Raw genomic sequence first — 27,051 nt, forward strand, 5'->3', positions numbered from 1 at the left:
CAGAAGTACAAATGAACCGAACTCCAGATCTATGGCATTAAAGGGTTTGTTCACCCAAAAATTAAATTTCTGTCATCAAGTACTCACCCTCATGTCGTTCCACACCTGTAAAACCTCTGTTCATTTTCACAAATTAAGGTATTTTTGATGAAATACAAGAGGGGTTTTTTTATCCTCAATAGAAAGCAACGAAATTACCACATTCAGGATCCAGAAAAGTAGTAAAAACATCCTTAAAACAGTCAGTGGTTCAACCTTAATGTTATGAAGCGAAGTACTTTTTGTGTGCAAAAACAAAACAAAAATAATGACTTTATAAGTGCTGAACTGCGTTCACTGCGTCAACTGCATTCAAGTCTGACAGGGTAGAGAAGAAATTGTTAAATAAAGTTGTTATTTTTGCTTTGTTTTTGCACACAAAAAGTATTCTCATTGCTTCATAACATTAAGGTTGAACCACTGTAGACACGTTGACTATTTTAATGATGTCTTCAATACCTTTCTGGACCTTGAATGACGGTAATTACGTTGCTTTCTATGGGGGATAAAAAAACTTGGATTTTATCAAAAATATCTTAATTTGTGTTCTGAAGATGAATGAAGGTCTTAAGGGTGTGGAACAACATGAGGGGGAGTAATAAATAATAGAAATTTCATTTTTGGGTGAACTAACCCCTTTAAGCTTCAGAAAGACACCCAAAAATGCAAATGAAAATAGAATTGTTCAACACACTCTCATGGCAATTCATAAGTATATTTTACATGTTGGCGAATTTGTATGAATTCATACGATCTCATTCATACTTCAAAAAGATCATAAAAGTATCATAAATGTGCCTCACATAACTTGTTGCTGTATATTGCAAAACTTTTAAAGTTATACAATATATTTGTGTGGATATTTTTCAATGAATTGTTTCTACTGACCCTTGCTCTAGGGCAGAGATGGGCAACTCTGGTCCTGCTTTAAAGTTTAGCTAAATCCCGAATCAAACATACCTAAAAAATCTAACCAAAGTCTTCAGGAGTATTAGAAAATTACAAGCAGGTGTGTTAGGTCAGGCCTAGAGCTAAACTCTGCAGGACAGAGTCCCTCCAGGACTGGAGTTACCCATTCCTGCTCTAGGGGAACTGTCTCTGTAATAAGTGTATAGTAAGTTGCCTGCCAGCTACTATTGTACTTCCTCTAAAAGCATGCTTTCATTCATTCTGACTTCACCTGAATTTCTGAATAGGCGTCTGTTTTTCTCTGGTGGTGGCCACGTGCCCAGAGTAGTAGAGGGGGAAGAAGAGAATGTTCCAGTTGGTGCTGAACCATGTGATGAAAAAGGGACAGGAAAAGGATTTGAACGTGAGCTGAACCACTTGTGTGGTGCCCACCCATGACGAGGAGATGCACAGCACCACCAGCAAGCCCCCCAGCACCTTGAGCACTGTGTTGGCGCAGGTTTGATATGCGGTGCCATCTCCACTTGTTTCACTGCCTGGAGTCTCTGCATGTGAATCTGAGCCCTCTCCTCCTGCAACACAGAGATCAGTATTGCACCATTACAGCACACATTAAACTTCCTTGCCTCATTACATCCCAGGTAATAAAACTGGATTATGAAATCCCTTGTGTTTTATTTTTGTTCTGCTGCTCCAACTGTGCTTAGCATACATATACCATTCAAATGTTATTTTGTAGACAATTTCCCAGCTAACAGGGAACAATCCCATGTTTTGTAAAGGTTATGTAAATTTAACTTAAAATAACATTTACAGAACTGTCTTATAACATTAATATTTGATGTGCGTTCTTACGATGTTGAGAGAAAATATTCTTAGAACAACGTTCTCGGAACGTCTTTATGAAGTTCTTAGAACAACATTCCTTTGATATTAATATTTCCAGAATGTTAACTTTCTTATAATAATACAAATAAACATTCAAAGTTCTGAGTACCAAAAGCTAGGAGAACGTTGTACTAACATTATCATAACCTTTTAAATAACATTTTAATCACAAGAACACTGGACATTTTAACATTTAGAAACATTGCAAATCACTGTTCCCAAAATGTTTTTAGAACATAAATTTGTTAGCTGTTTTCAGCTTTTAAATTTTCTAAGTGTTGTTGTTTTTTAACATGACTTTTTCAGAGATTTAATATTTAAAGTTGTACTGAGTAATTAAATGTCTTAAGTATGTACTTAGCTGGTGATAAGAAAGTATACACTTTGGAGCGTGATGTAAATCAGGGTTCAGGGACATAAGATCATAAAATTGTGTCTACATACACCAGAACTCCGTGTCATTTACAGTTTGCATACGCATGCGAATTTTAGCATGTTAGCTAAATTCATTACATTAAAATGCATTATTATGAAAATGTATGGTAAAGACAGACCATCAAGTTTAGTCGTAATTTTGCAAGGTGGGATTTGAACCCGGGTCCCTTTACACACTATACAAAAACTATACCACTCAACACCTCATGACGTGTGGTCACATTTACAGTACCACTGCTCAGCGAAATTTCATGGGGCGAAATAGTCATTTCAATACGAATCCGCATGATCAGGAGTTTTGCGTGAGTGCGAAAAAGTTCCCTACTCAAATATCACACGTTCAAGTTTGTCACATGAATTCACCCTGTTGACCAACAGAAAGCTGCTTGGTTTTAATTTGACTTCCGTTTTTTGCTAATGTGACCACACCTTTACCGTTGCAGCGAATATTCAAGAGTGAAATCTAATCATTTCAGTAGTAATCCACACGGCTTGTAATTTTGTGTCAGGGTACAGATTTCGCAAAGGGTTCAAGTTCGTCACACTGACCAACAGAAAGCTGTTTGATTTGAAAGTGAGTTCTGTTTGAGCTGTGCTTCATATATCGCTACACTATTATTAACAATAGACACTGGAACATTTTTTCCACAAATTTATGCTAACATTTCTCAATATTTACAGTTGGTGATTTTTTCAAAACTCTAACCAACTTTCAACTTGGTACAACAGTAAATTTCACATTCAATTACATGTCTCAAATCAAGTCATTCTTCCATAACACTAGAAAAGGTTGCCAACCAACAAACACACTTTGTCACTCATAAAACAAAAACACTAACAACAACTAGCATTATACAATGTTTTCTTTTGTAAAGTTCCTATACAAAACAAGAATGACATTCTCTACTGCTTATAATTTATGTTACCCATGTTTACAACACAAAATTATTCCTAAGTTTTCCCCTTTTGTGTAAATGGTAATGAAACTGAAAGACTAACACCTGTACATCTAATTGTTTTGACAGTATTTCATTTTTTAGATTTAGAATACATTTCTTTATGTGGTATCCCTGCAGAAATGTAGCAAATTGCTGGCATATCCATTTTTGTATTATATTAGGTTTTGAACTTAAGTCGTCAACAGTTTTGAAAGGAGTATGTAAATGTGTGCAAACTGGCCTGTATAGGTACATAGAGCTTTGGTGATGTTTGTGTCTGAGTGAGAAAGTAATTAATGTAATCTGACAGATGTCATTAAATGCATTTTGTGCCAAAGCAATGATAAATGATCCACAGTTTAGCTCACATAGACTGCTGCTGTGCTTACTGTGTGAAGAGTCTTGAAAAAGTGACCTAAGTATTGAGAAATGGGTCCTAGTGATTGTAAAAAAAACTGTAAATATTTCTTTAGGTGTAAAACTTTTTAAAAGAAGAAAAGAAAAACTGTAATCACACACTTTTAGAGTCTGAAAATCTCCCATTAGACTCATTCAAAATCATCTCTCTAATACTGAATTGTGATTTGACGTTTCTATCACTCCCTCGATCTGTGTCCGAGTTAACTTTGTTTCTAACTATGTTTTGCCTAAAACGTGAAAACTATTCCTTTGTTGTTTTGCAAACACTGGTATTTACTGGTATTTCTTTCTTCTTTCTGTTCTTACTGTACCTGCAGTATAGCGAAAATGTTCTGTTCCTGTCTTTTTATTTGGTCAAATATTGGAACACAGTATCACAGACTATTTTTAGACAGGGTTAGGAAATGCTAATTATGTGCTTTGTTGACGTGTTTTATTCATGAGAAATTCACCAACACTTCCTCGTGCGGCTGCCCCTGATGTATTGATCAGTGGCTGTCAGTGTCAGTTACCTGCAGGTGAAGCACTAATGCTGGACAGCGTTTAAAATCTGCCTACGTCGCACAGTCAAAGCCTCTGTCAAAAATAGCTTCAAAGGGTCATGGAGAAGCACAGAGACCATTCAGATATTGTGGGATAGACATAGAAACTCGAAACCACAGGGTGCCCGCAAAAACATCAGCCAATCAGAATACATCCTGTCTGTCATCAGTCATGGCCTCCTTCATAGCTGTACTGACAACATTACACATCAGTATGCTGAAGGTTATTTGTCGGTGAACAGACAGACAGATTCCATTTTACCATTTTGCAAACATTTACTTTTGAATGTTCTTTGAATATTCTGAAACAAGTAGTAACATTTAAAAAAATGTTAGATGAACGTCCAACTAAAACGTTTCATAGATAGATAGATAGATACATAGAAACACAGATACATAAAGCAGTGGTGAATGGGAGGTGATGTGCGATTGAACAGAGGGGAAGAGCGCTAGTATCACAAAGCCAAGATCTGCTGTAGACTCAGAGTGATCAATTTACACCAGACCAGGAATAAAAGATGACATGCGCTGGCCCATGGTCACTAACTTGCAGTGTGCTGGGTCAGCAAGCACGTCTACACACACACACACACACACACACACACACACACACACACACACACACACACACACAAAGCCACTTTGTTGTTGTGATCTTGCTATGAAGCCATGGATCTCACCCTGATTGAAATATGGGGGAAAAGCCTTTATAACTGACCTTTTGTAAGTATTACATTAATGTGTTTAGGTCATTGACATAATGGGCCCTATCATACACTCGGCGCAATGCGACGCCAGACACGACGCAAGTGTTTTTTGCTAGTTTCAGCCAGACGCAGTTACCATTTTCACGTCCAGCTCCCACGTTGTTTAAATATCAAATGCACTCTTGCCCATCTGTTCACCCATAATCTGAAAACCAGGTGTGATCAGGTGCATTGTTGGCGTGTTGCTATTTTGAGGCAACTGAAAATGACTGCGCCACTGACCAACAAAAAAGTCAATGGTGCAGTATTTATTTATTTATTTTTTGTTATTGAAAGGGCGCATTAGTAATATGCGCCTATACAGTAGGTGGGTGCACAACACGTGTACACTCTGCTTGTTATACACACAGGGACGAGCAGCAGCACACAAATATGCCAGATATTAAAAATAAAAGGATTCCTCCCTGGAGAAGCGTTCAATCTTTCCACTTGCAAATTCCGCCATGTAAATAGCGAATCCGCCATGCCGCGAGTGCACCTGGTTTTTAAAGGGAATGGGAGATGACACTCTGATTGGTTTATTGCATGTTACGCCCAAAACACACCTGTGACTCATTAAGAGACTAGGTACAACCCTTTTGGACCATGCGCCTGGTGTACCGACCATTTTTTCTGTTGTTAATCTAGCAAAAGTGGATTCAGACACACCCTAAGTGCACCTGCATCATGCGCTTAGATCGTTAAAATAGGGCCCTTTATGTTCTAAAATAAATAAAAAATGCCATTCATGCATATGACCAACATTTGTCCACCAAATCACGGTCAAGTGGCACAACATGCAGAGGCATGCAAAAAAAAAAAAAAAAAAAAATTAACAAAACAGGAAATTACATCATAGAGACCCTCATGATTGTGTGCTGTATAAGTCTCTTAAAATATCAAAGAATTTGACCTTTTATGCCAAGGCAAGGTTAGTTCAGCTTAACTACAAGCTATATAAAAATATCATGTGATGTGACTCCCTAAAATGTAATGACATTCTTTGATTAACATTTCATGAAATTTGCAAAAATTAAAAAAACTTGAAAATGTTTTAGATTTAGACTTTTTTAATATAAAAGTTTTATAATATTACATATAAAGATGATATAAAGAATAATATATATATATAAAGATTTTTTAACTTAAAAGATTTTTAACTTTTAAAAATTTGTGTTCTCTTCTCTCTATAACTCTATAAAGGCTGGACATATTTGAAATGATGGTATAGAGTTCTTCCATGTGGTTGTTTTGTTGGTTATTCTTATCAACAGCATTAGGGAAAGGCACTAACTCAAGTCCTTGGATACTTCCATGAGCAGTAGGCAAGACATTTGCATTACTGATCATCATATGCCTCAACCTTTCAGACAAAAAGGTATGTAAATTCAATGGTGTTTAAAGAGCCTATATGAAATCCTGCAACATGCCAAGATCCTATACAGGGAGAAGCCACACAACTGCATTAAAGGGTTAGTTCACCCAAAAATGAAAATTCTGTCATTAATTACTCACCCTCATGTCGTTCCACACCCGTAAGACCTTTGTTCATCTTCAGAACACAAATTAAGATATTTTTGATGAAATCCGAGGGGTATATGACTCGTCCATAGACAGATATTTAACCACCACTTTCAATGTCCAGAAAGGTACTAAAGACATTGTTAAAACAGTCCACGTGATTAGCCCTAACTTTAATTTTATGAAGCGATGAGAATTTTTTTTGTGCACAAAAATAAGGACTTTATTCAACAATATCTTCTCTCCCGTCATTCTCATATGCTGTTACATTCAGTGCATCTAGGTTTTACGTCCGAACGTGAGCAGGACGACACATGCGTGTGATGCTGATGCAGGAGCCGACCACCTTACGGGTGTGGAACGACATGAGGGTGAGTAATTAATGACAGAATTTTCATTTTTGGGTGAACTAACCCTTTAATATAACCCAAGATGTACTTCAGATATGAGCACCTTTGTCCTATCTGATGTTGAGCGATTCCAGATGTTTTCTGACATAGTTTAAGCTAAACAACAACAACTCACATGATGTCATTTTTAAAGAGAAAAAAAAAACCGTACCTGACAAATTTTTAGACATATTTTGGTCTGAAAAAGGGCTCCCACTGTGTGCACCCACACTGACAGACTTTTTATATCCTGCGGATAGCTTGGCTGAATAGCTTAACAACCTGCAGAAACCAACAATACCAGGGAACCGCAGGTCCAAGATGTGGAGGCACAGAAATGTCACATCAATGGTAAATCTCTGGTTTACCACCCCTACATATTTTCACAGCGCTGCACAAAATACTATTGTTATTTTGCAGCTATTTTACAGATTCAAAAGCCTAATTTTACAACAAGGCATTTGGGGGAGGGATTGGTAATATACACTGTTTTATGATGAGCAGTTTGGCTGTTGACATGATATCTCAAGTAATGACTCTAAAAATAATATACTGTATTTTTTTTTTTTTTTAAGAATTATTACTTTATTAGTTCATATAACCTCATTACATTTGTACTTTTTAAAGGAAAAGAATAGTTTACACCCAAAAAATGTAAATTCTGTCACAATTTTTTCACCCTCATGTCAGTCCAAAAAAAAAAACTGACATTAATAGTAGCTGAATGGTGTTTCTGCATCATTTTCATGCTCAGAAAAGACTTGGGTTTAAAATGACATGATGATTTAATATATATATTTTTAAATAAGTTCATTAACCATGTCATGACTTGTGTCAAACTAAGTCATGGCATTCTATTTTAATTTAAATCTGAACCTCTAGAAGTAGAAGGATTAGCAATTAGTCCAATACAGTATGCATATATAAAAATATGTCAGTTATCGTTGTAAATTGAGCTACTACTTCAGATTTGCATAACCAGGAAGTAAAAAAACTGCAACCAGGAACATCACAATCCCATAATGCAACTGTGCTGAATGCTATATGCTGCTACAACCACAGTCAACACCAAAACACAACTGAAAAGTAATCAGACATCCTAATGGATGTAATTGTGTGGTAAAACCACATCTTTAGAACAGTATCCCTGAGGACTGGACTATTTATTTAACACTTAACCAAACACAAACACACACACAATCTAAAGCACAAACACATTTTCAATGTAAATTCTGTACAGCATAAATGTAGATTAACAATGAAAACACTGAAAGCGAATCATCATTGCTGGCTAATGTGCCTCCTGTTTGTACCTTTAACCTAAAAGTATTTATGAAGAAATAACACTAAATGCAGGCATAATTGTATTTTTATTAACTAACATTGACAAAGATTATGAAATGTTGTTAAAAATATTTATATTGCTGACTCTTAAAGTTGGTTAATACATTAACTAATGTTAACAAATGAGACCTTTATGTAAAGTGTTAAGTGAAACACCACAGCACCATGAAACCTGTATCATACTTAAATAAACAAACAGTACATCATTAAATAAAAGGTAATTTAATCCTGAAAATGCGATATAAATTGCTGAGGTGAGATTACGGCTCCTTTTCTGCTTGGTTGCAAACACACAAACCTCTGAAAATGAACACACACACACACACTCGACACATTTCACACCATGCTAACTTACAATTTTGTATATACATTATGTCTCATTTTTCCCTTTCTTAAATACACATTCTTTCTTTACTCAAACATACAGCTATCTAAATGAGATATACACAGACTTTATGATAAGTAATTATAATTACTAGACTAACCATTACTCAAACTCTAACACTAGTACTAAAAGAAAACTTTTAAAAAATATTTTTGAACAACTTTAAGGATGTCCCTGAACATCTCCAAAGGAAGGTTTTCTCAACTTTCAGCTCAATACTGGGGACAATTTTGTAATCGAAAAACACACAAACATTTTACCTTCAGAGATGGGGCAGGTGAGCACCTGGGCGCTATAGGAGCTGAGAGGGGCCACTCGGGCCGAGTGTTTCTTCATTCTCTCCTCCTTCCTGAGCTTTTGGAAGTGTGTGTGCGTGTGTGTGTGTGTGAGCGGCACGGCTCAACTCCTCCGACAAACCCACTTCATCCCCACGCGCATCTCTCCTGTCACTCCCACAGTCTCTTTCTTGTTCCTCTTGATATCTTTTACTTTGCTGTTCTCCTGCTGTTACTTTTTTTTCCCTGCTAACTGGCAAACTTCTCTTTCTCTCTGGCTCTCACACACTCTCAGTGTGGCACATAAAATCGCACAGTTTTGCTCTAGTGTAGATGTTGCAGTGTCATGCTGCTATCCTGCGTCTCCTAGGGAGACTGAGCTTCAAGTGTGTGTGGAATGCAATCATCCCCTTCATATCTCTCTCTCTCTCTCTCTCTGTTTCTCTCCCTCTCTGTCCCCGCCTCTTCTCCTGCTCAGAGTATCCTTTGCTGTGTTTGGAAGGTAACCAAGCAGCTCGGCTAATTATGCTGCATTGGCCCCTCTCCCCTTTTTCTCTTTCAAACCTTCTTTCTTTCTGCTTTTACAATCTGCCTTTTTTTCAAGTCAGTTCTATCTTTGTAGCATCCAGCGGCTTGATAAAGGCAGTATGATGAAGATGAGTAATTTAGTAGACTAAAAAATACGTTTTTTCTTTTTCTTTCTGTCTCTCCTCTGCCAATCACGCTCTTTCCTTCTTCATCAGCACTTGTGGTCCACTTGAAGGCCCTTCACCGCTCGCTTTAGCAGAGGTCTTGTCTTGCTGTCTGAGTCTCTGTAGCGTTATGCTAATAAAACCGAGTACAGAGCCTTGGGGGACTCCACAAAAAGTCTTGTTTCTGAAAATTCTGTGCGTTCCTAGATGGAATGATCCAAACTTTCTTATCAATCACTAGAAGTGACAGAAAGTGGGAGTCTGGGATCTGTACTGTTGTTTAAACAGGATTTAAATTTTGTGATAGCTTGTGGAACACAAAAAAAAAGAATTTTGCAGAATGTTAACGCTGTTCTTTTCCATACTAAGCAAAGATACATTGACCATACACTGCAAAAAATGCTTTTCTTACTTTTTGTCTTGTTTCTAGTCAAAATATCTAAAAATTCTTAAATCAAGAAGCATTTTCTGGACAAGTAAAAATTATTGTCTTGTTTTCAGAAAAAATAAATCAAAATTAAGTGAGTTTTTCCTTGAAACAAGCAAAATAATCTTATTTCAAACGAAAACAAGATTATTTTGCTTACCCCATTGGCAGATTATTTTGCTTGTCTTAAGGAAAAACTCACTTAAAGGATTAGTTCACTTCTGAATTCAAATTTCATGATAATTTACTCACCCCCATGTTATTCAAGATGTTCATGTCTTTCTTTCTTCGGTCGAAAAGAAATTAAGGTTTTTGAGGAAGTTTCAGTGCAGCTTCAAAGGGCTCTTCACGATCACAGACGAGGAAAAAAAAAAAAAAATTATATACGTTTTAACCACAAACGCTCGTCTCGCACTAGCTCTCTTCTTCCTCTTGTTCTTCTTGTAGAATTCCGGCAGTGTAGATGCTGCTAGGTGTATTACTGCCCTCCACAGGTCAAAGTTTTTTGACCTGTGCACCAGGTGCACTATTTCTTATATACTTGCACTAGCATATTGTATATGACAATTTAGTTCAAACTTTGACCTGTGGAGGGCAGTAATACACTTAGCAGAATCTACACTGCCGGGATTCTACAAGAAGAAGAGGAGGAAGAGAGCTAGTGCAAGACTATCGTTTGTGGTTAAAACGTATATAATTTCTCTTTTTTTTTTTGAAAATGACCAATCGTTTCGCTAGATAAGACCCTTATTCCTCAGCTGGGATCGTGTATAGTGCTTTGAAGCTGCACAGAAACTGCAATTTAGACCTTCAACCCAGTGAACCCCACTGAAGTCCACTATACAGAGAAAACCCTGGAATGTTTTCCTCAAAATCCTTAATTTCTTTTCGACTGAAGAAAGAAAGACATGAAAATCTTGTATGACATGGGGGTGAGTAAATTATCATGAAATTTGAATTCAAAAGTGAACTAATCCTTTAATTTTGACTTATTTTTTCTGAAAACAAGACAATAATTTTTACTTGTCTAGAAAATGCTTCTTGATTTAAGATTTTATTTTCTACCTTCCACTTCAAAAAATGCTGGCCAACCAGTAAGTATTTTATGTGTATATTCAAATATGTAAATATTGTTTGAATCCCTTTATTCTCTGTGAAAAGCGGGTATCAGAAACTGAAAGTTGCACAGTGCTTTGTGTACCGGAATAACTGTGGTATTTCTGCTTGCCCAGAAGCTCCACCTACTGTCATAGAGTGAATATGTATCACATGCGAAAATCTAATCGAATTTTAATGCAAAACATTCAAGTTGGCTTTGTGGTCACCATATTCTCTTGCTTTATGAAAAAGAGCAGCTTAAACATTCAACAAAGTATCTCCTTTTGTGTTCCATAAAAAAAAAAAAAAAAGGTTTGAAACGTCATAACGGTGAGTAAATGATAACAATTTTTTTGTTATCCCATAAAGTTGTTTTATTCTGTGAGCTGTGCTCTGCTGAGATTTTATCGGACTAAAGGGAGTCTTCAAATCAAGAGCGATTTTAGTATCGAGTAGACCTTTAGCAGGCCTGCCTGGTTGGAGTCCATTACATGCTGGCCCTGTCTGCGGTTTTCATGGCCTTGCATTTAATGTGTCTCAATGATGCTTGTTCCAGTGGCCCCAGCTATTCACTCGATTAGTGATACACCCACATACACCTACATCTGTTTCTTCCCATTTCACACAGCCTTACATACTGTATACACACACACACAAAAAAAAGCTTTCTGCCTCTCATTCATTTATCATTCTTGGCTTTAACACCACACACAGGCATGCACTGCCTCTAGTACTGCACTGAGGTCTGTGGCATATTCCTGAACTACAATGAAGCTTGTTTGCTTAGCCAGCACTCATTATACTGGCAGATTTGCAGCAAGTTTTGAAGAAGAGTCATATTTCTCGACTGAGCTCAGAGCATCACCAAACAGCAGCTCTGGTTGTACGGTGCCAGGAAATGTGCTTTGCTGCCATTGTGTTTGAGTAGCGATCTTATTTCCTACTCGAACACACAAGTGTGATTTTCTATCCTCTACTTCTAATCCTAATGTTACAGAAAGTTTCCTACATTTTTGCAATTCCATTAAAACACATAATACACTCACTGGCCACTTTATTAGGTATACCTGTTCAACTGCTTGTTCAATGCAAATATCTAATCAGCCAATCACATGGCAGAAACTTATTGCATTTAGGCATGTAGACATGGCCAAGACGATCTTCTGAAGTTCAAACTGAGCATCAGAATGGGGAAGAAAGTTGATTTAAGTGACTTTGAACATAGCATGGTTGTTGGTGCCAGACGGGCTGGTCTGAGTATTTCAGAAACTGCTGATCTACTGGGATTTTCACGCACAACCATCTGTAGGGTTTACAGAGAATGGTCAGAAGAAGAGAAAATATCCAGTGAGCGGCAGCTCTGTGGGCGAAAATGCTTTGTTGAGGCCAGAGGTCAGAGGAGAATCGCCAGACTGAGCAGATAGAAAGACAACAGTAACTCAAATAACAACTTGTTACAACCAAGGTGTTCAGAAGAGCATAACATGTCGAACCTTGAAGCAGTTGGGCTACAGCAGCAGAAGACACACCGGGTGCCAGTCCTGTCAATTAAGAACAGGAAAATTAGGCTAAAATTTACACTGGCACACCAAGAGATTGCACAATAGAAGATTAGAAAAACATTGCCTGGAGTGATGAGTCTCTATTTCTGCTGTGACATTGAGATGGTAGGGTCAGAATTTGGCATAAACAACATGAAAGCATGGATCCAGCCTTTCTTGTATCAAGAGTTCAGGCTGCTGGTGGTTTAATGGTGTGGAGGATATTTTCTTGGCCCCTTAGTACCAATTGAGCATCATTTAAACGCCACATCCTACCATCTCAAACTAGTTTCCTGAACATGACAATGAGTTCACTACACTCAAATGGCCTCCACAGTCACCAGATCTCCAGCACATTTGGGATGTGGTGGAATGGGAGATTCGCATCACGGATGTGCAGCCGACAAATCTGCAGCAACTGTGTGATGCACATGTCAATATGGACCAAAATCTCTGAGGAATGTTTTCAGCACCTTGTTGAATTAAAGCAGTTCTGAAGGCAAAAAGCGGTTCTAGCACACACACATATCAACATACACCCACACAACTACTATTAACTCAAGTGATTGTTCTGTTTCCAAACACTTAACCCACTTTTACAATCTGACATGGAAATCGATCACACATTTGAAAACAGTTTGAAACAGATGGTTCCATTAGTGATAAAAAGATCTGGCACTATGTCTTGGGACAAAATTACACTGAGAGTGGATCGTAAAAACAGTGGGCCCCAGAAGTATTTGGGCAATTTAAATGTGTGGATTTTATTGCATTCTGTATTTGCATCATTGCATCTGCAAACAAATGATGCTAGACTTTTTACTGGGTCTAACTTCACTAAGTCTCATTTTTGTAATAACTGCCCCCAAGGTGGTTTTTAGTGGATGTGTTAAGTAAAATCCATTTCAGTTCACACAGGTGTTCTATTAGAGGAACCACAAGTATATGTAATTGCAGTGTTAGACAACCATAAAATGTCTAAACACACTACCGTTCAAAAGTTTTGAGTTGGTAAGATTTTTTATGCTTGTTGTGCTCACCAAGGCTGCATTTATTTGATAAAAAAATTATATTGTGAAATATTATTACATTATAAAATAGCTGATTTGTATTTTAATCTATTTTAAAATGTCATTTATTTATGGCAAAGCTGTATTTTCAGCATCATTACTCCAGTCTTCAGTGTCACATGATCCTTCAGAAATCATTCTAATATGCTGATTAAGTTACAATTCTTTAATGAATAGAAAAGAACAGCATTTATTCTAAATATATATTTTTTGGAACAATATAAATGTCTTTACTGTTACTTTTAATTCATTTAGTGCGTCCTTGCTGAAAAAAAGTATTAATTTCTTGTTAAAAAAAATCGTACTGAACACAAACTTTTGAACCTAACAAACTATTAAAGGATTAGTTCACTTTAAAATGAAAATTAGAAGCCATCCTAGGTGTATATGACCTTCTTCTTTCTGATGAACACAATCGGAGTTATATTAATAAATATCCTGACGCATCCGAGCTTTACAATTGCAGTAAACGGGACCAACGAGTATGAAGCTCAAGAAAGTGCTTCCATCCATCATAAATACGGAAGGCGGTCTGGCAGAAGCTAGATATTTTATTTTATAACTTGTTAAATATGGATATTTTTCTTACACAATCCTATCGCTTTGTTTCATAAGGCTTTTATTAACCCTCCGGAGCCATGTGGAGTATGTTTATGATGGATGTATGGATGTATTTATTAATATAACTCAGATTGTGTTCATCAGAAAGAAGAAAGTCATATAGACCTAGGATGGCTTGAGGGTGAGTAAATCTTGGGCTAATTTTCATTTTAAAGTGAGCTAATCCTTTAATGACACTTGGTTATCAGTGAAATGATGTTAAAACAATTTATTTTTATCATAATGGTCCAAATAGATTTTAGGGCCACTTAAACATAATTTAACATAAATGTTTTAGTGGACCATGAACCGCTTCTGTATTCTTGTATCTTTACACATGCACACAAAGTGCAAGTACAACCCTTTCCCTCCAGTCAATCGAGTTTGCATTCAATCATGTATATCAATATCTTTCCTGTGTTTTCAGCACATGCATACAGCTCTTCACACCCAGGGAGAGACTATAAAATATAAGATTATATTTCCGCAGTTCAAGTATAAGCTTATATTACATATTCACACGTAATCGATGATGGATTTTGTGTCAGGACTGCATATATTTTGTGATGCCAAGAAGAAAATTAAACCACAGCTTTTTTAATGACTTAACTTTTCTCTTGCTGATATATTATTAATATACTGCAGTCACTCGAGTATAATCTACTTCCATTAAGCAACAAAATTCATGCACTCCTGTACGGAAAATAAAAAGCACACACATGGACCAATACTCAGTGGAAGTCTTATTTTCAACCTCTCTTTTTCAAACGGACACCTGCCATTTGAGATGCCTGTTGTTTTGTCCCAATGCCCCCCTCCTCTTACATCCCTGCCATAGCAACGCCTGGCCCTTGTGTTCTACCTTCGACATTGCCACCGCGGCCCCATTTCAGCACCTTTGTCATTTAGATCAGTGCCATGATCCTCCAGCATTGTCCACAGACCTGCTGCGTCCTTTATGCACGTCTATTAGCTGTGTTCTATGAGACGAGAGCGAGACAAGATGAGACGAGAGGGGAATAGTGCACCCACACACTATGAGTGTTACACACACTTCATAACCAATCTGTCAAAACCCCATAAAAGAATTACAAGAGCCGAGGAGCTGCGTGATTTGCATAAATATGACCTTTTTCATCTTTATCGCTTTATACTCACTGTTAAAAAATTCAAAAAGAAATTCTAAAGGTCAGACTTCCGCTGTTTGGACGCCACCTGGTCTTTCCTGTTAACAAATATCTGAACAACTATGGAAGCCAATTTCCGCCACATTAAAAAATCATGCTTTGGTGAATTATAATTAGAATGTCATAATTATGACATAAAATATTGATTTTATGAGATACTGAGTCATAATCATGAGATAAAAAGTCAAAATTATTACATACTAAGTCAATTGTGAAAGAAATCTGAAATAAAATGACATAATTATCGCAAAAAGTCGAAATTATGAGATACTAAGTGATAATTATGACAATATTATTTGAATTTTTATGCAATAATTGTTTAGCCTGTAATTAAGAATAAAAATACTTCTGAGAAAGCAATTCATGCTTACAAAACTAAATGTCCAGAAGAGATGGGTGAGAAATACTGGATATAACGTGTTCAGCACTTAAAGTGGCAGTTCTTTGAGAGGCCAATAGCCTTATTTCAGTTCAGTATGTGTCACTGCAGCTGGTTTGCTCTCCTTTGTCTATGAGCTTGTTTTTGCATTACAAAGTTGGGTTGATGATGACTTTAATGACAAAGTCATCTAAGCCTGTTTCTCTTGACCTGTAATTAGTATCTCATAATTTCGACTTTTTATTTCATAATTATGACTTTTCATGCCCTAACAATCAATGCATTAATTTGCTGAATTTTCATGCTTGTTCTGTTGTCAAATGTCTTACTGGTTGAAAACCGGAGGCTTTGCATTAAATGTTTATTTTGAATTTTATATGAATAAATACTATAAATAAAATATATTTGACATTAAATAAATGTCCATACTCTGTGTCTTTAAGTACTGTTTGTAACAACACACGAACATGAAAAAAAAGTCAGTCAGTCAAATGGGATACATTTTACAGTGCGGTTACACATTTATTAATATTTCAAAATGTTACAGTTAAAAGTATTTGTTCTAAGTTCATCATGCAGTATGAACAAACAATATTGTGTTTGTACTACACATTAACACGATTTTAAAATAATGCTCATTGTACATGATATCTTTGTATGAATTGAAAAGTGACCGCGTTTAAAAGTATTGTCATTAAATATTGTAGATATCGATCCAATCAAAATCCATGTGAAAATATCTCATATTTAATAAAAAAAATAAATAAATTACATGTATAGGTAGTGCAACTCTATTAAAGGGTTCAACCTAAAAGTTCACCCTAAAATGAAAATTAAGTCATAAATTACTCACTCTGGTGTTGTTTTAATGCCGTATGCCCTTTCATATCCGCTTGTTAAGTCGTGACGTAAGGAACGCCGTTTCTGGGTCCAAGCCCCGGCTTGTTTCACTTGAGAATGCCATCTCGACAGCCATTTATGAGCGCTATTTATTCATATTAAACATTTTAAAAAGTTAAAAATTTAAAATACTTACAGTCTACACAACAGTCTCCGTGCTCACAACGTCACAGACATTAATATTTTAACGATTTATAAGATGAATCACTGTCTGGCCATCTGGGATTTTGGTATGGAGATAAAGGTTATGATTATATTTTTTTGGTATTATTACACCACATCATGTGTGTATATTAGCACCGTTTGTTGTTTTCTTGTGGTATGAGATAGAGCGTTTGGACCCGGAAGCACTGCCGCGTGACGTCAGACTTAACAACCGAATGATGGCAATGAATAGCAACCAGAATCAAGCTTTTAAAAAAAGATGCAAAAGTATCATAGATTGATCCCATGCGACACGTGTCGTATATTCCAAGTGTTATGGGGGTAAATGATATGAAATTTAATGCTTATTTAACAAAAATCCTGACCTTGGCCGTTGGTCTTCTGTGCATGGCTGTGTGATGTGCGCATTCATGTGACTCTGTTAGTGCCGTAGTTCACTCCGTCTCACCCAGAAAAAGCACACAAGTTGTGATAAATCAAGATTTCTACAAGAATATTATACCTCTATACACACTGTAAAAAGAGAAGAGTGACATCTTGTGTCCTGGCAAAGGGGTTACAGCTCCTCTCTGAACTCAAAGCTTATGATTCACTGTGGCCAGATAGTCCTAACCCTAATGCTAACTACTAACTGAACCTTGGTTGCAGCAAATGTGCACGATCAAGATTTACCCCATCTACCCTTGATCTGCATTGATAGCTACTCTCAGAATCAGCCACATATGAAGTAAAATATGCAGTAAAATATGAAGTAAAATGATTCACAATATGTCCGTGTCAGTAGGGTCATCACTACATCACCCTGAATCAATGAATGAGTGAAGAGATATATGTCAAATGACCAGATGGGGGCAGCACAAGAGCGCACATAAAGTATAAAGCATTCAGCCAATTTTGTGCTGATCTTGCAGCATATAAACAATCTCTGATCAGAAAAGTTAGTAACATGTCTAAAAATCTAAATGACTCTAAGAGAAGTTTACAGAGATGTCCAAAAAGTTTGGAAAGGCCACAGGCAAAGTGGGGTTTGGACAACATCAGCATAAATACTTATCATTTTGTGATGACTGTGCATTAACAAGGGATAACACAAATTATGCAAACATTTTATTAAATAAAAAATGAATTCACAACACTGAAAACACTAGAGCTATTTATGAATCATCTCTAAACTGTGTTCTGACTGGTCTGTTATGTATAACTTTAATTAGTAATGGTTTTAATTAATTGGTAAGGTTTTGATGGACTTGAGCGAACATGAACTAACAATGAACAGTTGTATTTTTATTAACTAACGTTCATAAAGACTAACAAATACTGTAACAAATGTATTGCTGTTTTGTTTTGTTAGTTAATGCATTAATTAATGGAACGTTATTGTAAAGTGTTACCAAGAAAATCATTATTGCTGCTCTTTAGTGATAATTAAGTGATAAGTGAATTTAGTGATAATTTAAGTTATTATAATGCATTAATGACAAGAAATGATAAGTATGTATTTGCTGTTTCCAAAATGGGAGGGCAATGTCAATAGAAAGTTATTGGTTTCCATGTCATATTAGTTGATGGAGCACATTGTTTAATACCACCTGCTTCAATTCAATCCCTCCACACCTTGACCTCTGACCTCTGAAAATCACATATCTGTTGCGTGATATTGGCTACATTCACACTGCAGTTGTGACTGACATGACACAGATCTGTTTATTAAAATGAAAGTGTCAGTTCTGTTTTTTTTAAAGTGATTTACTTTAAAATGGATAATTCATGCTACTGTGTATATTATTCACAGAAATAATAATAATAATAAATACTATATAGACATATTTAGAAAAACTAAATGAGAATTAAAACGAAAATGCCACTACAATAACACTGACTTAAAGTGTGAACATTATTATTAATATTATTATTATTATTTTGGGGTTAATGATTCAAGGACGATTACTTGTGTCAGCTGTCTGTTCTGAAGTCTGTAGAGCTCCCATGTGAGCCCACAGTTAACAGCGCCTCTCTGACTAAGTAGATGAGAAGGGTCCCATTAGGCCTGTAGCTAAAAATAGCTCTCTAGGCGAGGTGGTCTGAAGTCAGAGCACCCGCTGCAGATACATTTAGATGATTGGGTCACATTGACTCTGGCATCTGAGAGGTCAGAAGACATGACACCAACAGACTGTTTCTCCAAAGGCTATGCTGGATGATTTTTTCTTGCTCTTATGCAAGAGGGGTTTTTCGGGCAATTAGCAAACAGTTGCAAAAAGTTTCTGGAGCATAAGCTTTGTAGGATCTGTGCAAGAAGGCATGAGCATGTTCTAAAACTTCAGCGGTTATTTCAGCCAGTCTGATCTGATGCAGTTACATCCAGCTGGTAGAGAAGCATCATCTTGGGTTGGTTAGGAGCTGCAGGGACTCATTTGTTCACAGTACACTGATCAGGCATCCCATTACACATTTAGGAATCAGCTATACTCCCCTAACATTTAACTTATGAGAGAAAGTAAATGGTTGTAGAGTCAATCCGGCAAGTTAGTGGGGTAGGGAAAAGTAATGAAACATATGCGCAATTTCAGTCAGTTTTCCATCCAACTATTTTGAAAATTTGCGTAAGAAATCCTGAATGGAAACGGACACATACTCTCAGAATTAACATAGAAATTTAATGAGCTAGATGCATATTATCTTGCGTTTTGTGTTAGCTCAAATGCACGTTAAGAGACGGTTTTTCGCATACTGATTTTGTGTTGTAACCATTTGTGTACGTAACACACATGGTATTATGCATTAAAGGTGCATTATGCAATATTGTCAGCTAGTGGATGAAATGGGTACTGTACTCTTACCTAGTTTGTTTGCTGGTTTCCAAACGACTGGCAACCCGGGGAGTCGAAATACTATTGGGTAAATTGGCAGTGGTGGGATCAAAGACTACAGATATAGAAATACGGTTCATTCCTATTAGAGAAACTGCGACGTGTAATATGGCAGAATATGTCCCGCCTTCTAAGTAAAAGAGTATAGTCATTGCGTCACTGCAGCTGCCGCTAGAAGCTCCCCATAGAAACCTGAGACTCGCGCTTAGGACTGCACATGCACATTGTCTTGTCTAGCCTGAAAAATAAGCGTTTTTAACACTATTTGAGCATAAGAAACAACATTTATGGGACAGTTCATGTCAGATTTTGTTGCTGGTTTGAAATATGTTACTTAATTGTGAGTTTGCCAAGCAGTTTTTGAGATTTCAGGATTCCCCCATTCAAATAGATAGGACTTGGTCTTGGATCCCTGAAATAGCTGCCCAGAGGCGTTGCAAATATGGCTACTGAGTGAACAGACTTTCCTTGAAAGGGACTTTGGCGGGATCATGCAGACCAAAACAAAAACAGACATTCCGACATGAAACACGCATTTCAAAGTAGAATAACTGGCTGTAGATTTGTTTTTTATGTGAACTTAGCATGTTTCCTAAATCTCTGCAAACATATTATTGTATTTTTGTGCTTTAGTTCACTCCAAAAAAAATGAACATACAGCACCTTTAGGCCCAACAAAAGGTCTGACAGATATAGCCCTTGACATACATATGGATTTCTGAAGTTTAAACTCTAGTCATAGTCATTTTGCATGTGGGCGCTTGCAGGTAATTATGGAGGCTATTAGTGTTGTGCCCAATTCTTATCCCACCAGATTATTACCCCCTATATCCCGAGTATAGGTGAGATTAGGTGTTGTGGTGGGGTTTAGATTAGGGGGTGAGGTTAGGAATAGGCAATCAGGGAGCTGCTTAAACGAGGGGCTAATAATGTGAAAAAGAGTCCAAATTAGGCACAAGACCGGCGTATGGGCATAGCGGCCATTTAGACCCCATATTTCATCAGTTATTCTGCATCTCCTCGCAGCATTTAATAAAACAATCTCCAACAACACAAATAACTCTCTCCGAAGCAATGGCCTCCATCACAACAAGTTTTCTCAAGATATAGATATAGATATATTTGTGTTTGTTCCGGCACAAATTAAGTCCTGGTAATACCCCTTGTGATTTTTTTAAAGCTTTTACTTTTTGCTAACAAGTGGCTAAATAGAATTACAGAGGTTGTTGGGGATATTAAACATCATCAAACTGGTAAATTCATCTAGTCACTAGTCCACTTTTATAGCCTCATTGTGTTTATTATCATGCTCTTGCAAACTACTGTAACTCAAACTTTAAGGGAAAATGTTTTTTTTTTTTTTGTTAGATAAAGACTGAAAGTTGTTGGAAGTTTAGGTCATGCAACTGTGGTGTAGTTTGTTAATAGCCCACAGTACATTTAGCTTTATAGTTCTGCCGATTGTATTTAGGCTTTCATTCACACACACTCACACACACACACACACACACACACACACACACACACACTTATTTACTTTTCGAGTGATATTATGTAAATCTGCCTCTGTCCATTGCCATTAAACAGTATACAGTTCCCTCCAAAACTTTGGAAACACCCTAGACCAGGGGTTCCCAAACACATTCCTGGAGCCTCCCAAACACCGCAAGTTTTCCATGTCTCCTTAATCAATCACACCTGATTCAGATCATCAGCTCATAAGTCGAGACTCCAAGACCTGAAATGGGTGTGTCAGACAAAGGAGACATGCAAAATGTGCAGTGTTGGGGAGACTGCAAGAATGTGTTTGGGAACCCCTGCCCTAGACAAAGTGTGGTTTTGGAAAATATGCCTGCATAAATCATTACCATTATCATTTCTGCAAGTAACTTGCAATTGTCACTGAAGACCAGAATAATGATTTTCTTATTAATGACATAATGGAAATATGCCTGATTACTGGACTAAACAGGGCCAAGGCTTCTTTTCTCTGGATTCTTAAGTCACCTATAGCTTTACTGGTTGTTTGCCAATTAAAGTTAGTGCACAACAGATCAATCAGAACACAGTTTAAAGATGATTTATCAACATCTTTAGTATTTTTGTGAATTTATTTCTTATTTAATAAAATGGTTATTAAATAATATAGTTTGTGTTGTCCCTTATTAATGTAAAGTCATCACAAAATGATAAGGGTTTATGCTGATGTTGTCCAAAACCCCACTTTGCCTGGGGCCTTTCCAAAATTTTGGAGGGCAGTGTATAGCTATGCACATATATTACACTATGAGTGTCACCCACACAAATTGGCCAATCCAATACTTAGCATTTTATTTAGCTTTCATTCCTTAAAATGAACTGTGTTAGAACTTTAACCACAGACAATAATTATATTAATTAATAAATGTTTATTTCTACTTAAAGGTATACATTAATAAAAAATATATAAATTATATCTGATAAATATACAAAAATATTGTAGCATATGTTGCTTTTTTAAACAATAAACATCAAATTAAGCTGGACCACAATTTCTACAGGACCACAGCCATTTCTACTGAAAAAGAAAATGCACCACAGGTTATTAGTTGAGATGCTCTTGAGTGTGAACACAACCTCCATGTCCCAGTCAAATAGCCTCCCTAAAAATGCCAGATGTGTTTCAGGTTCACAGTGAAAGTAGACTTGGCTGTGGAATGGACACTTTTCACAATCCAATTAATCCCGCTCTACATTTTTTCTCATTTAATACCATGTTTCACTTACAAAACATTCACCATTAAAAAAGTAAAATGGGTTGTGAATGCCCTTTCATCGTCTTGACTTTAACAAATTTAACTGTTGCGTTCATCAGTCATGATACGTAAGACTTACCTTTGCCCATTTCCTCAGGGTTATTGTGCAAAACCAACACTTAATTAGTTTATAAATTATAAAGCATCAATTTTGGGCTTTCACTTCAATTACAAAGTGTACAAACAGACAGTTCTTTGGGAAGGATGCAGGATGGTGATAACAGCTGGTTACAATAGTGTCACATTGTTCTCCTTGTCTGTCTACGACTGACACTTTAAAGGGTTAGTTCACCCAAAAATTTCTGTCATTAATTACTCACCCTCATGTCGTTCCACACCCGTAAGACCTTCGTTCATCTTCGTACAAATTAAGATATTTTGATGAATCCCTGAGAGGTTTTTTTATCCTTCACTGAAAGCAACAAAATTGCCACATTCAATGTCCAGAAAAGTAGTAAAAACATTGTTAAAATAGTCGACTTGACTGAAGTGGTTCAACCTTAATTTTATGAAGTGACGAGGATACTTTTTGTGCACAAAAACAAAACAAAAATAACGACATAATTCAACATTTTTACCTCTTCTCGGTCAGTCTGTTATGCAGTCGGTGCAGTGCTGCGTTTACGTCCAAACGCCGGCTCATTATTGGCCGGCTCCTGCATCAGCATTACATACATGCCTCGTGCTGCTCACTTGAACAGGTGTTGGCCAATACTGAGCCGCCGTTCGGACGTAGAACCTGGAAGCGCTGCGATGAAAATAGCGTAGCAGAATAACAGAGGAGACACTACTTTGGTTTTGTTTTTGCACACAAAAAGTACTCTCGTCACTTCATAACATTAAGGTTGAACCACAGTAGTCATGTCGACTATTTTACCAATGTTTTTACTACTTTTCTGGACAATGTGGTAATTTTGTTGCTTTCAATGAAGGATAAAAAAACCTCTCGGATTTCATCAAAATATCTTAATTTGTATTCCGAAGATGATCGAAGGTCTTACGAGTGTGGAACGACATGAAGGTGAGTAATTAATGACAGAATTTTCATTTTTGGGTGAACTAACCCTTTAATTCACTACATATAGTGTTGAGCAGTATTGGGGGTAACACATTACAAGTAACGTGAGTTACATAATTAGATTAAAGTAACACATTACTTTTAAATTTACAACATATCTGAGTTACTTTTTCAAATAAGTAATGCAAGTTACTTTGTTTTCCCATTTATTGACTGACTTCAGCCTGAGGCTTATTCATTTCACTGGTGTGAAAGGGCCTTTACATTTGCCAAAAATAGTCCTACTTTTGTTTTTTGTTTTCAAAAAACAAACAAGCAAGCCCAGCACAGTTACTTTTAAAAGTAACTTTCCCCAACACTGGTGCTGAGTCAGGTCTTTAAACAGTGATGAGCAAGGCATTGTCTCAGAGGAAACATATCAATGTGACATCTTTGCATTAAAAAAAAAAAAATCTTCCGAAAAACCTTTTCAGTTGATATGTGGCTGAGCACAGTAACTTTTAGCTTTCAAATAAGCTCTCATAAAAAAAGAACATTTTGTATATGTGTGTGTGAATCATTTTCTTCATTTGAAAAGCCATTTCAATATGATTGTCCCTATTGTTTTTTGCTTTAATTGGCATATCTGGCACGGCCTGTTATGTGTGATGTGCTTATGTAAAACAACAAGTGGCAAAGATGAATACAGTAACCATCCATCGTCCTCAGGGACTTCAACACAAATGTATGCACACATACATACTGATATTCATTAGACATGATTCATGTACTTACATACTGCACCAGTGTAATAACAGCACACCAGAGACACAGGCTACACCACCGCTCATGCATTCGCCATGTACTTGCACTTACACTTGGCCACAATAATAATGCATGCTGCTAACAAAAACGGATCCTCAAATCTGTCCTGTGTCAAGACTCTTTCGATTGCATTACAATAGACTGAGGATGTTGAAATTCAGGAAAGGCACAGAGACCTATAATTAGGAGCCAATCATCACTCTACTCCATTCACATTGTCATTTTAATATGTGTTCAGTAAATCAGTGTCTACTACTGTTGCATTCTGGTCCACACATCTTGCTTTATATATATATATTGCTCGTGATTTCTTGTTTGCACAATGGCTTATTATCTCTGCATATATGAGTATGCTATATCATTTGTAAACAAATCTGTTTCATAAAACATAAGCCAAAAAAAGCCATATGTATTTAGCCTACCAGACAATTGTCTGCAGACATTTGTAAGATATTTATTTTGTTGACATAAATTACTTCACTGGTGGATTTAAGCTATCTATAAAGCAAAGTGGCATTTTCATTTATTGTTATACCATCTATTACATTTTGAATAGTTTTAATCTTATTTCTCAAATCGAAATTTTTCCCCTATTCTTTCATATTTTTTATATATGATATTTATTATATATTATATAGCCTATGTCATATTAGTTCCTGTTATTTCACCCCATTCTGACCTATTCTGTTTTATTCTATCCTTTTCTAAAACTTAGACAGAAAGTTCTGCCGACTAATTTCATTTGTTGATCAGATTTATGCAGAAAGCACATAACTTATGAACAAAGCACCATACAAACAAAATGAGACAGCCCGCACAGCATGTGTTTACTCCACATTCACATCGTGTAGATTCATCGTTCAAGGCCACCACTTGATCTCGACACCATTACTATTACATTTGTAATTGTGTGTGTTTTAAACACTTACTTCTGTGGCTGGAGTACCCGGGGTTATAGCCGTAATAGCCTGTAATTCGTAAAATCCGATCCTCAATGTCATGGACCCCGTTGGCCGTCACTTGAGGCGCATCCCAGCGGCTGTTCACCTGCGGAGACGCCTTGCCCGCTAGGTGCGGGCTCTTGCCCGGTAGGTGCTCCAGGCGAAAGCAGGGCTCCTCTCCCGACTCCAGGATATCCGTGCTGCTCATTTTACCTCAGGACGGGCAAAACGGCAGCTTTCAGGTTACAAGCAATAACCATACGAAACCCGCTGTTAAGAGCATCACCCGAGTCAAATTCCAGCACACATTGCTTTGAGGAGTCGTTCAGGGTTGTGTGAAACTTGCCCAGCGCCTTTCGTGCATCAGACAGCAGGGGGCGTCACGCTGCTCCGAACAGATGGTAGTAAGCAGTGTGAGGTCCGATTCATTTTAGCGAATCGGTTCGTTTCAGTGAACAGCTCCATAAAAACCGAATCACCAAATCGTTTCACTTATCATTGTTTTATTTTTGTGGTACATACTTTTTTTAGATACTGTATTCTTTACTTTAGTAATGCGACTTGTCTGTGTTTTCGACGAGGTTGTACAAAATACTTTTTTGGTTTATATTAGCCACCTCATAGTTTTACTCCTGTGATTTACAAACGCTGCGCGATTCGGTTTGAATGAATCATTAAAAAGAACCTGTTCAAAAGAACAATTCGCTCGAGATTCTGATTTCACGGTAGAGTGGACGCAGTGGAGTGCTGTCGTTATTACAAAAGAGGAGACACTATCGTCGTGCAGTAATCATGCTACTATTGGGCTCCTCCCTAAAATACTTCAACATGCATTGTTGCAATGTGTCGCTCAAGGCACTGCAGTGACAAAGCATATGATCTTATGCAGTTTATAGTATTGCATGCCAACTAGTGGTATATGCAATCTTGGGTCTAAAGGAGTCACTGAAATATTCAACACAGAAAAGGTGGGAATGAAAAGTGGACATGACAGTGAACAGTATGTTTTCGGGAGAATGCTTTGGACCAGGCATATAGTGGAAACATAGATGGATGGATGGATGGACGGATTAATTGATAGGTTGATTTTTTTTTCACCTGTTTAAAAAAACAGCATATTAGGTATGTTTTGAAGAATGGAAGCTGGTTTATGCTGGTCCTTAGCTGGTTTGAGCTGGTTTAAGCTGGTCAAGTGCTGGTCCTAAGCAACTAGCTCCAGCTCATGACCAGCTAAGGACTAGCATAAACCAGCTCAAACCAGCTTCCATGCTTCAAAACATACCTAACCAGCATATGCTGGTTTTTTCAACAGCGTGGACACATTAGCAAAAGTGAAAAGACAGTGTTTGTCCATTTCTTGCTTGAATTTCTCTCTCTGTGTTTTAGTGCACATATGTTACACTTTAATACTTTAGTGGCCTGTGGCTGTGTCTCTATTTATTGTTTTTCTTCAAATATTTATGAGGCTTTGAGAGTGAGAGTGTAGCTCTGAGATGGTGCCACAAGGCTATTTTGTCCAACAAAATTAGATTCAGCTAGCTTCACGGAATCTGCGTTCAAGGGTAATTTCTCCACTCCTGATTGTTAATATGAGCGATACAATAATGGCTAATTCATGTTTTAGCTACCACAGAGGTACAGTTGTTGTTATAAAGTGTTTTCACTTCCATTTAGCCACATTTGGATCTCTCCCATGCCAGTAAGTAGGAACACAACTTCAAATCTAGAACAAA

The 27,051-nt window shown here is 37.0% G+C and overlaps 1 protein-coding gene across 2 annotated transcripts in view; it reads right to left on the bottom strand.

Moving 5' to 3' along the window:
- The window catches only part of slc35f4 (solute carrier family 35 member F4), a 33,903-nt gene extending 8,215 nt beyond the window's left edge, over positions 1–25,688 (bottom strand). The window contains exons 1-2 of one of the 2 annotated variants that reach the window (XM_051867612.1): positions 25,307–25,688; positions 1,220–1,520 (exon numbers count right to left, since the gene is read on the bottom strand). In XM_051867612.1, the coding sequence (XP_051723572.1) occupies positions 1,220–1,520; positions 25,307–25,526 (521 nt within the window). In that variant the 5' untranslated portion in view covers positions 25,527–25,688. Of the gene's footprint in view, positions 1–1,219; positions 1,521–8,816; positions 9,202–25,306 lie in introns of those variants that run through there. The other variant, XM_051867613.1, reaches the window with a different exon arrangement.
- Positions 25,689–27,051: the final 1,363 nt, after the last annotated feature.

This window comes from Ctenopharyngodon idella, chromosome 17 (genome assembly GCF_019924925.1).
Source record: "Ctenopharyngodon idella isolate HZGC_01 chromosome 17, HZGC01, whole genome shotgun sequence".
NCBI classification, from domain to species: domain Eukaryota; kingdom Metazoa; phylum Chordata; class Actinopteri; order Cypriniformes; family Xenocyprididae; genus Ctenopharyngodon; species Ctenopharyngodon idella.